At 46.7% G+C, this 12222-nt stretch overlaps 1 protein-coding gene across 5 annotated transcripts in view; it reads right to left on the bottom strand.

Moving 5' to 3' along the window:
• Positions 1 to 721: 721 nt before the first annotated feature.
• Positions 722 to 12222, bottom strand: part of LOC309524883 (uncharacterized protein) — a 35690-nt gene continuing 24189 nt past the window's right edge. Inside the window, exons 2-5 of one of the 5 annotated variants that reach the window (XM_082210054.1) lie at positions 10030 to 10077; positions 6305 to 6584; positions 1544 to 3212; positions 722 to 881 (exon numbers count right to left, since the gene is read on the bottom strand). In XM_082210054.1, the coding sequence (XP_082066180.1) occupies positions 1723 to 3212; positions 6305 to 6425 (1611 nt within the window). In that variant the 5' untranslated portion in view covers positions 6426 to 6584; positions 10030 to 10077 and the 3' untranslated portion in view covers positions 722 to 881; positions 1544 to 1722. Of the gene's footprint in view, positions 882 to 1543; positions 3213 to 6304; positions 6585 to 10029; positions 10547 to 12222 lie in introns of those variants that run through there. The other 4 variants (XM_082210053.1, XM_082210056.1, XM_082210055.1 and 1 more) reach the window with 4 other exon arrangements.

Here is a 12222-nt window from a genome sequence, read left to right as displayed (position 1 = left end):
CACAAAACGGAAGTTCCCAGCAAGCTGTGCTGGAGTGTAAACAGGCATGTGACACACAACAGCCTGTTCCTCTTAGGGTGGAACGGAATATCTTAACAGTCTCACCCTGGAACCTTCTGTGTGCAAAAGAGATGCTCTGCCACTGAGCTGTGCCCCTTCTATGCAAAGCAAATTACAGAGCAATGTAAGCTGGGTATATGCATATGTGTCATGGGCAGGGCGGGGGGGGGAAAGATCTGTGCCCCGAGGAGCTTACAAACTAAACATTGAGAATGTAGGACAGAAGAGAAGAAAGGGGATCAGGAAAGCAGGAAAAGAGTAGCAAAGGATACATGAAGGAAAGTTGCTGCACTTTCATTTCAGTGGCAAATGAAAAACACACAGTAGTATCACAACAAAGGGAGAATAATTTTTCTCCATCTACTTTCTTCGCATCATGCACAAGTTTATAAACATTTACCATATTCCCCACTTATTGGACTCCCCCCACCCACCGTGTCCTAAACTGCCACCTTGCCAAAGGCTATGGGGGGAAAGCAGTCTATAAATGTAAGAAGATGAATAAAGAAAGAAGAATGAAAAGGCCTCAGTAAAAGGCAATTTCCTATGCTCTGACTTTACACATTAGCCTAGGGCCAGGCCACAGCAATTTCCATCAATACATTAGAATACTTTTCGAGTTTACTTAATACACAATATGGATAACACTTTTTTTAAAAAATAAAGGATCCAAGTGCATCCAAAAGGATGAATACTGTTCAAAGAGCCAAACAAAAAACCTTAAAATAATTAAAATATCTTCATGCACCACAGAATTAAAGGCTTGCCCCAGCCTACCTTTGTCTATCTGACCAATTTATTAAGAGCATAAGAAGTGTCATCTGAGTACAGTGGTGCCTCGCAAGACGAAATTAATTCGTTCCGCAAGTTTTTTCTTCTTGCGAGTTTTTCGTCTTGCGAAGCACGGTTTCCCATAGGAATGCATTGAAAATCAATCAATGCGTTCCTATGGAGACCGTCCGGGGACAGAGGGGAAGCGCCGCGCGCCTTCCCCTCTGTCCCCGGACCTGTTTAAAGCAAGGGGCGGCGGGGAGAAGATTGCTTCTCCCCGCTGCCTGCCCCGCAATCTCCGGGGACAGAGGGGAAGGCGCACGCGCCTTCCCCTCTGTCCCCGGACCTGTTTTAAAGCAAGGGAAGGGGCAGTGGGGAGAATCGCTTCTCCCCGTTGCCACCCCTTGGTTCAAAGGGGGTCAGGGGAGAGAGGGGAAGGCACGCGCGCCTTCCCCTCTGTCCCCTCTTTTGAAGCAAGGGGCGGAGGGGAGAAGATTGCTTCTCCCCGTTGCCGCCCCTTGCTTCAAAAGAGGTCTGGGGACAGCGGGGAAGACGCGCTGCGTTTCCCCACTATCCCCGGAGCTTGCGGGGCAAGCTTCGTTTTGCGAAGCAAGCCCATAGGGAAATGCGTCTTGCGAAGCGGCTAAGAAAACAAAAAACTCCTTCGTCTAGCGAGTTTTTCGTCTTCCGAGGCGTTCGTCTTGCGGGGCACCACTGTAAATGCCTTTCTGGTCCAGTCCTTTGACCAGAGTGCGATGTTGCCATACAGGTTGAACATTTCCAACCTGCTCCCCCTCAGGCCCACTTTCAAGGCCTGCTGTGAATGGGATTTCCGACACCTTAATGGATTCTCAACTGTTTAGTAGGCTCAAAGCCCACCTTACGTATTTTTTAATTGTGTCCCTTCCATGTGGATTCTTTGATGTTTAATAAGGGTCGATCTGAGGCTGAATTCTTTCCCACAACCTGGGCATTTACCGTATACGGTTTCTCTCCTGAGTGATTTCTCTGGTGTCTCACAAGGTGGTGGTTGTAAATAAAGCCTTCCCCACACAGTAAACACCGGTATGGTTTCTCTCCAGTGTGGATTCTCTCATGTCCCTTAAGTTGCGAAGGTCTGTTGAAGCTTTTCCCACACTCTAAACATTTATATGGTTCCTCCCCTTTGTGGGTTCTCTCGTGATTATGAAGACTTGACGTCTGGTTGAAGCTCTTCCCACACTCAGAGCATTTATATGGCTTCTCACCGGTGTGGATTCTCAAGTGGACAACAAGATTCGATTTCAGGCAGAAGCTTTTCCCACAGTCCGAGCATTTAAAGGGCTTCTCTCCAGTGTGGATTCTCTGGTGTCTGCTGAGGCTCGCTTTCTCACCAAAACCTTTCCCACAATCAGAGCATTTATATGGTTTCTCTTCCACATGCATCCCTTCATCTGCAAGGTGGGTTTGGTGGTGCTTAATAAAGTAAGATATTTGCCTGAAGCTTTTCCCACAGTTTGGGCATTTATATGGCTTCTCTCCAGTGTGGGTTCTCTCGTGTTCTTTAAGGTTCCCAGCCTGGCTGAACCTTTTCCCGCAATCTGAGCATTTATAAGGTTTCTCTCCTGTGTGGGTCCTCTGATGGGCAATGAGATTGGAGCTTGTGCTGAAGGATCTCTCACAGCCCAAGCATTTGTACGGCTTCTCTCCTGTATGGAACCTGTGGTGGGTTGTGAGCTCAGATATTTTTCTGAAGCTCCTCCCACAGTCTAAGCAGGCATACGGTCTTTCTCCTGTGTGAGTCTTCTTGTGCTCTTTCAGGGACCCTAAACGGCTGAAGCATTTCCCGCAATCAGGGCATTTGTAGGGTTTCTCCCCAGTGTGGATTCTCACATGCAAAACAAGACTGCCTTTGTGGCTGAAGCTTTTCCCACAATCGGAGCATACATACGGCTTTTCTCCTGTGTGGATCCTCGCGTGAGCAATAAGGTTTCCTTTCTGATCAAAACTCTTGCCGCAATCCAAGCACTTGTATGGTTTCTCTCCCGTGTGGATTCTGTGATGTCTAACAAGTTTGAAGTGTGCGTTGAAGGATTTCCCACAGTATAAGCACTGGTATATCTTCTCTTCTTGGGTTCTGCCTGAGCTGTTCCCCAATTCAGTCAGTGTCTCTTGCCCCTGACCTTCACAGCTTCCCTCATGGTCTCCGATCTCATTTTGCCAAGATTTACCTCTGCTCTTCTCCAAACAGTTTTCCTGTTGCCTCCACGGTCCTTGGGGACTTTCAACAGCTTCTGGAGTTTCGGAAACATTCCCTTCAGGGATTTTCTTGGCTGCACAGAGTTCCCCTTGTTCAGAGGCTTGCCGTGGATGATCTATACTGTCAGTTGTGCTCCCCTCACCTGATGGGAGAAGAAAGAGACTACAAAGTGAACACACTTTGTATACAGTCTAGCCACTGGTCTAGGTTAGATTACTCCAATGTGTTCTATGTGGGGCTGCTTTTAAAGACAGTTTGTGAGTTATTTGTGGTCGCAGCCAGTACGCTAGTTGGTGATCAGCAGAAGGAATGGAATGTGACCTGGTAATATCCAGACAAGCACTGCAAAGACTGAAAAATGGAAGATAGTAATGAACTCTCCCAGCACACTGGGTCTGAAACAATAATGCGTATGAAGGACTACACACGTGAAATGGATTTTATAATTATACGATGTAACAGAGGTGCTGTTTTTTAAGGGGGGGAGTCATCAGCTGCAAGAATAACTAACAACGTGAAGTGAAGGATCAATTGGACACTAAATAAAAGATGATGCGGATACAGGAGGAAATGATTGACATATGTTTGCAAAGGAGTGGGAAACCTGATAGTTTAAGAAATTGTAATAAATTAAAGAAATTTGATTTGTAATACTCTGGAAAACGAATAAAAAATAAAAAATAATTTGAAAAATAAAGACAGTTTGGAAACTACAGCTAGTGCAGCCAGATTACTGACAGGGACCTGAAGGACTGAACGTATTGCACAGATTCTGGCCCGACTGGCTTTCCAATAGTTTCTGGGCTCAATTCAAAGTGCTGGTTTTGAACTATAAAGCCATAAACCCCTCCCAATATGAACCAGCCTGTATCAGAGACCCTTCTCTGTGAGCTCTAGCCATGGAGCTACCAACTGCCACCATGAGACCATCAGAAGGCTGGGAAGCAGCAGGTCTGAAGAGCCTGTGTGGTGTTAGTGTTAGTGGTTATAGTGTTAGACTAGGACCTTGGAGACCAGGGTTTAAATCCTTACTTGGCCGTGAAGCTCACTGGGTGACCCTGGCTCAGACTCTGCCTCTCTCAGCCTAAGCTCTACCTCACGGGGTTGTCATGGGGATTAACTGAAGAAAGGGAGAACCACCTTAAGCTTGGAGGGAAAGGTGGGATATGCAATAAATAAATAATGCCTGGTTCATGTCCTGTTAAGAACCCACTCTGAACAGCATATTTTCTTTCCACGCTACTATAATTGCTATTTGCAATGGGTTTCAATGCTGTTAGGTTTCTGGCTGAAAAGCAGGATAAAAGTGCAATTAAATATAGATAAGGAAGTCGTTTCCCTAGCTATGCAGCTGTTTTGCCACGAGGGGGCACATTGATTTAAAACAGACAAACCCTGAAGAACTGAAGGGATTTCCTGAGAAAGGGAGTTGTTCTTTCAAGACAAGCTGCAGGCTTAAGTTTCAACAGATGCCAGGCAGGGACTTAGCCTGTGCACCACCACCCAGCTCTAGCTCAGAGAGGAGATATGCACCAGCCAGATTATCCTCTGTACACCAATAGGCCAGAGATGTTCAGGTGTTTCCTGATGGTCCCTATAAAAGCTCCCAAATCAGCACTCAGACAAAGCAAGAAGACTCTGCTAGCTACGGACTTAAAGCTGTGTACACACCATGCATTTAATGCACGTTACTTCCCTCTGGGAGCTGTAGTTTGTTATGGGTGCTGGGAATTGTAGCCCTGAGAGGGGTAGACTAAGGTTCCCAGGATTCTTTGGTGGGAGCCTATATGCTTTAAATGCATGGTGTATATGCAGCCCAGCTTTCACACTCTTTGTTGCCTAGTTCATTGGTTCATGAGGGTCCTAACTGATTTATCTGCTGCTGCTACAATTAGTAATGATTATTCAGTGATTTGTTCTACACTGGTACCTCTGGTTACGTACTTAATTTGTTCCGGAGGTCCGTTCTTAACCTGAAACCATTCTTAACCTGAGGTGCCACTTTAGCTAATGGGGCCTCCAACTGCCGCTGCGCCACCAGAGCACTATTTCTGTTCTCATCCTGAGGTGAAGTTCTTAACCCGAGGTACTACTTCCGGGTTAGCAGAGTCTGTAACCTGAAGTGTTTGTAACCCAAAGCGTTTGCAATCCGAGGTACCACTGTAGTGTATGTTTTTTTAATGGACTTGCTTTTTATGGATTTTATGAGCTCTTATTCCCTTGCTTTTCCTGTTAGCAGGGGCGTAGAAAGGGAGGTGCGATAGGTGCGGTCCGCCCCAGGTGTCCCCACTGAGGGGGGTGACAAAATAGTGGGCGGCACTCACCACAGGGCCTGCAGCATGCCCGAGCCACGTGTCTCTCCTGGGAGTGACATGGTGGCTTGGGGCCCTGCGCTGCCTGAAATGGCAGCATGCGACTTGTGTCTGCCAGGTGGACTCCATCGGCAGCTCAGCGCAGTGCCCCCCCCCCCACTGCACAGATCGCCGCGGCACCCCCGTGGGCAGATTGACTTGCCACTCCAGGTGCCAGAGCAGCTAGTTACACCCCTGCCTGTTAGCCACCTTGTGCAAAGGGTGCCATATAAATCATGTAAATAAATGAGAGAAGTAGAGCCACATCTGACACCAGGACGCGCTAGCCAAGTTTAAAGACTTACAGGACATTTGGCTCCATGGCTGCTCACAAGTCAGAGAAAAACAAGATTACAGCATAGTAACTAAGGGACTATGTTTATAATTCAGGGAACACCGGTTCAGACTTTGCCTCTGTCACAAATCCATGCCCCAGATCTGTAAAATGGGGATAACCACACTGATTTATTTATTCCATTTCCTCCAACGAGCGCAAGGTGACAAACATAGTTCTCCTCCTCACCCATTTTATCCCTCACAACCCTTTGAGGCAGGTGAGGCTGAGCGTAAGTGACTGGGCTTCCCAGACTTGGCTCTCTAGTTGTCTGTCTTTGAACTACAACTCCCATCACCCCTAGCCAGCTGGACCATTGGACAGGGATGATGGGAATTGTAGTCCAAAAAGAGCTGTAGACCCAAGTTTGAGAAACCCTGCCCTATATGATTGCTCAATCCTTGGACAGTGCCTGGAAACTTTTAGGTGAAATAAATGTCACAAGAACTGCAACTATTAAGAAGATGCAATAAATACTTCCTGAAGGGCCAAAGGTTTGAAAACCATCGGTTCCCTAAATTTAAGTGGCAACTGTGGGATTTCTCTTACCTTGCTCCTCTTCCGTTTGGCCAAAGTTCGAGAGCTTGCCCTTGTTTTTAAGCGCTGAAGGGTCAAAGAGACCATCCTCTTCTCCAGCGTGGGTTTTCCGTGTATGTTCCTGTAGACTCATCCCTGAGGTCTGCCCATTCCCACAGGTTGTAGGCCTCAAGGAAACTTTGCCCTGGACCCTTTGGGGAAAGCACACAAGCTCACAAGCTCCTTCATCAGGGTGGGGGAAAGGAGCAGGGCAGGGACGTCTCCTCTATGATCTTATACGCAGTGCTGTCACCTGGTGAGTGGCAAGACAGAAGACGGCATTACTAATGAGATTATATGGCACTATCTGTGCTATCAATGTCTACCAGGGCCAGGTGATACAGTTGTGCCTTGGTACACAAATGATTTGGCTCCCAAACACTGCAAACCTGGAAGTGAGTTTGGTTTGCAAATGTTCTTTGGAACCTGAAAGTTCAGCACTGCTTATGCATATTCCAATTGAGTGCAGGAGGCACCTGCAGCCAATCAGAAGCCATGCTTTGGTTTTCGAACATTTTCAGAAGTCAAACAGACTTGCGGAATGGATTCTGTTTGAGAACCAAGGTACGACTGTATATTATATATTGTCTAAAACCAGTTTGAAGTCCATATTGTGGTTTTGGTTTCATAATTTTTGACCTGGCAATATATTGTGAATCACGATATGTGTGCTCGTGTGCTATGCAAAGATCACAACATGGGGAAACTGTGAAGCCAGCCAATGCCTCTACGTATCTCCATCCTTATTTCAGACATTGCAATATCACAATGTTTAGCCAGTGAAGATCATGGCCACTGGTTCCATCACCTCCTGGCAAATAGAAGGGGAATAAATGGAGGCAGTGAGAGATTTTACTTTCTTGGGCTCCACGATCACTGCAGATGGTGACAGCAGTCACGGAATTAAAAGACGCCTGCTTCTTGGGAGGAAAGCAAATGACAAACCTAGACAGCATCTTAAAAAGCAGAGACATCACCTTGCCAACAAAGGTCCGTATAGTTAAAGCTATGGTTTTCCCAGTAGTGATGTATGGAAGTGAGAGCTGGACCATAAAGAAGGCTGATCGGACACGACTAAACAACTAAACAACAAGATATCACAATATTGAAAGCCAGTTATCACTCTTCTCCGTTGAGGGCTGCAAATGCTTCTGAATACTGTTAGAAGTGGGTCTTGAGACCCTCAAATTAATATCTGAACAAAATTGGTGAAGCAGCGAAGATTTATTGATTACAAAAGGTTCTTGCAAGGGCGGGGGTCCAAAGTAGGCACCCCTGGTTTTGGCAAATCATTAGCTTATATTCCCTATACCCAAAGCGCAGGTTCCCTCCCTTGTCTCCCCACTGGCTGGGTACTACAAGCTTTACAGCCTATCACGACCGCCTAATGACCCTACCAACATTCCCACCCATGTTTAAATCTCCCATTACTATTGATCTCGACGCCCACCCCCCATATTTAACCTGATTCCTATGCATTTACCTATTGATGCAAGCGACAGAGCCACATCCTGACCACTAGTTGTCCCAGTTACAGGTGTGAGCGAGTTCTATACTGTACCTGCTGAAGCCTACGAATAAACCATATTCCAGCCGCAAGCTGCCTTATTTACAAGCATCCTAACCAGCCGCAGAGCTAGCCGCTTGGACACCCAGAGCGGCGCACATGCTGTGCACCTGGGGGTGGGGCGATCCAGCCGGGGGGGCCGAATGGCCTGGCGGCGATCTGCCCGGGGGGATTTTGTTACAGTCAAAACATATACCGTCATGTGAAAGACAACAACCTCCTGACTGCAATCACGGAGCAGGAATTCTAACAGTCTCCCCATTGGCTGGGCACTGTTGGTTTCTGCTTCCTCACTGAGCAGCGAATGCATGTCACAAGACATTGTTTTGCATTCCACAGTCAGAGTTACTCTTGGGTTCCCACGGGAATGGGAGATTGGATGTGACGTACACTGGTTTTCTGTTTTTCAGTGTTCTCTCGATTTCTTTGTTAGAGACGGGAGTTGCTTCTCTGCCCTCACAGAGGCAGGATGTATGTTTGCATGCTCTCAGCATAGCCTGTAAATAAACTTCATCATGTAGCACATTACCTGCTTATCCTTTTGCTGCGTGACTACGCTCTGCTTGGGCTCAAGATAAGACGAGCCTGTATCAACTCCAGATGGGCAGGAGCTGATCAAAATCTCACAGGTACTACAAGGTTTACAGTCTATCCCGACTGCCTAATTACCCTACTAACTTTCCCACCCATGTTTAAATCTCCCATTACAGTGGTACCTCAGGTTACAGATGCTTCAGGTTACAGACTCCGCTAACCCAGACATAGTACCTCGGGTTAAGAACATTGCTTCAGGATGAGAACAAACATCGCACGGCACTGTTCAGTGGCAGCGGTAGGCCCCATTAGCTAAAGTGGTACCTCAGGTTAAGAACAGTTTCAGGTTAAGAACAAGCCTCCAGAACGAATTAAGTTCTTAACCTGAGGTACCACTGTACTCTTGATCTCGACCCCCCCCCCCCATATTTACCTGATTCCTATGCGTTTACCCATTGACACAAGCGACACAGCCACATCCTGACCACTAGTTACAGTTACAGGTGTGAGCGAGTTCTATACCTGCTGAAGCCTACAAATAAACTATATTCCAGCCGCAAGCTGCCTTATTTACAAGCATCCTAACCAGCGGCAGAGCTAGCCGTTCGGGCACCCAGAGCGGCACACATGCCGTGCACCCAGGGGTGGGGCGATCTGCCTGGGGGGCCAATTGGCGCAGCGGTGATCCGCCCAGGGGGGATTTTGTCACACACACCCCCGGATGACACCCGGGGCGGACCACCACGACCGCCCCCTCTTCCTACACCCCTAATCCTAACCATAAGCTGTTCTAACGATGAGTGTGAGCAAGTCTGGGCTATCTGTAGTTGCAGCGTTGCGGCTTCTGTGAAAAAGCAACATTATCATTTCTCACAAATTCCAGTTGCTGGAAGCCACAGGACGGAAGCATAGGCTTGTTCTCGGCTCCTACTTGCCAGTTTCCCCACAAACGCATCAGGTCACCCGGTGTGAGAACAGGATGCAGGACCAGACAGCAAGCTCTTCTTATTTTCTTAATGGGACACGGAAGGAAACAGTGACCCTCTGGCTATTCTTATACTCCAAATGCCTACCAGCCACGCCTGACACCGTCTCCTGCGCTGGCTAGGGATGAAAGGAGCCCCAGAAAAACTCTGGACAGCCGCAGGTTTCCCACAACCGCCTTAAAAGACTTGCCCTCCTGCCGCTGCTTGCAATTCAGATTGTAAACACAGCTTGGCCAGCTTCTGGACCAGTCTGCCTTGCTGCCCCTTTAACAGCAATCGCTTGCTGGACCAGGCAATCCCGTTTAATCTCCAAACGCCAAACAGTAACAGGGACAGGTGGTTATAAAATTTAATAATGGTTTTATATAAATATATCCACAGGGACAGGTGGTTGGTTCTTGCTAGCTGGCAATGCGGAGGAGGAATGATAAAAGACACTGGTGCCTTGCGCTTAAGTAATTTTTGCTTTTTGGGGGGTAGGGGGAGAGAAAGACCTTGAGTTACACTCCCCCCCCTCACATTTTCTACCGTGGGCTCCCTTCCAGTCAGCAACTTCCAGCATTCCTGTGGACTCCATTTTCCCATTGTTCAAAGACTCCTTGGCAACTCACCTATTTTTTCTCCCTGCAGGAATGCAAGAGCCAGCTCTCCTCCCGTCTCTCTAACAGAGAGAGAGAGAGACAGAGAGTAAGAAAGATCAGGAAGAGATAGGAATGACACTCTTTCCTTCCCCCCCTTTCTCACATTCTTTTGTCTCTCTAGGAGAAAGTACTTTATCTATTTAACTCTTAGGTATTTGGACTGATTTTGTTTCTAAGGAGAGGCACAATTGCACATGCTCTCCAGCTTTTAATATATGAAAGTTAAATTTAAATAAGACCATCCTATAGAAGCATCCCCTCCAACATTTTTCCGATGAAAAGTTTATTTTTATTATTGCTTTTTTTCTTAAAAAAAATGTTTAGGGGTACAGTGGTACCTCGGGTTAAGAACTTAATTCATTCCGGAGGTCCGTTCTTAACCTGAAACTGTTCTTAACCTGAAGCACCACTTTAGCTAATGGGGCCTCCGGCTGCCGCCATGCAATTTCTGTTCTCATCCTGAAGCAAAGTTCTTAACCCGAGGTACTATGTCTGGGTTAGCAGTCTGTAACCTGAAGCGTCTGTAACCTGAAGCGTCTGTAACCCGAGGTACCACTGTGCTAACATTTTGACTCAAGAAAATCACCATTTCAAATGAGGGGAAATAAATACAGTAAAAGAACAAAAGTACAAAGATTCACAAAATGTTTAGGGGTATGTGTACCCCTGCGTCTGATGATGATGATGAAGCACTGATGATGATGATGATTAACACTGTACCCATCTGAATGGGTTGCCACAGCCACTTCTGGGCAGCTTCCAACCTATAAAAACATAATAAATCATTAAGCATTAAACAGATTCCCCATACAAGGCTGCCTTCAGATGTCTTTTAAAGGGTGGATATTTACTGTATTTTTCCATCTATAAAACACCCCCATGTATAAGATGCCCCCTATTTTGGGGGACTCCGGTTTAAGAAAATGGGGGGAGATTGAATCTGTGTATAAGATGATCCATAATTTTGAACATAATTTTTAAATAAAAAACATAGCCTTATACATGGAAAAGTACAGTACTTATCTCCTTGACTTGGGAGTGACATAACACCATACCCTTTTAACATTTCTCCAATGAAAATAGGGACATCCTAGGGAAAAGTGGGACATTCTGTGATCAAATCAGAAACCAGGATGGCTTTTGTAAATCCAGGACTGTCCCTGGAAAATAGGGGCACTTGGAGGGTCTGTAGAACTAGGGCCCACCCTTAAAATATCCCCTCTTTCTCCATGAGCATTACTATTTGACACCCCCTCTCTTTAGACTGTAGCAGGAACCCCCCCCCCCCATCATTCAGTTTGTACAAACTTCACACACACTCGCACTCACACACTACATATGCTACGCTTCTGTTATAAATTCATAGAAAATCAACCATACATCGGATTTGCACTGTTCCACTTTTATTTTACTCCATGAAGGAAGGACTACAAAATGGGGAAGGTTTGATACAGGCCAGCCATAATCCCTTGAGCATACCAGCACATCCACAGGGGCCCTGCCCAGTTGCTATGCCAACCCTGATGGTCCCAGACAGAAGACAATCAAGATCACAAAGAACTTGCATATGGGAGTGGATTCTGCATGGACTGGAACAAAGGACAATGATCAGATCTTCCCTCAGGGGGCAGGAAACTGCGACTACCTTTTGTCTTCAGAAAATGACTCATGGGGAGGGGGAAAGGAGGAACCAGCCAGGTGACAGGACACTCAGGTTACCACCACAACTCCTCCCTCAACCCCTCCTTTCTGTAATGTATGCATGATGTTTCTGGGGGTGGGCTTGATCTACAGGGTGGGAATTTCAAAAGTTTTTATAAGAGGAGTTGAGAAAGGTTGAGAAAGGTTGAGAAAGGTAGAGGAGGGAGAAAGGTTGTTTTCTGCTGCTCCAGAGAAGCGGACACGGAGCAATGGAGCCAAACTACAAGAAAGAAGATTCCACCTAAACATTAGGAAGAACTTCCTGACAGTAAGAGCTGTTCGACAGTGGAATTTGCTGCCAAGGAGTGTGGTGGAGTCTCCTTCTTTGGAGGTCTTTAAGCAGAGGCTTGACAACCATATGTCAGGAGTGCTCTGATGGTGTTTCCTGCTTGGCAGGGGGTTGGACTCGATGGCCCTTGTGGTCTCTTCCAACTCTATGATTCTATGATTCTATGATTCTAA

Source organism: Podarcis vaucheri (assembly GCF_965113315.1).
Source record: "Podarcis vaucheri genome assembly, chromosome: 2".
NCBI classification, from domain to species: Eukaryota; Metazoa; Chordata; class Lepidosauria; order Squamata; family Lacertidae; genus Podarcis; species Podarcis vaucheri.
This window is presented reverse-complemented; position numbering and strand designations above follow the sequence as displayed.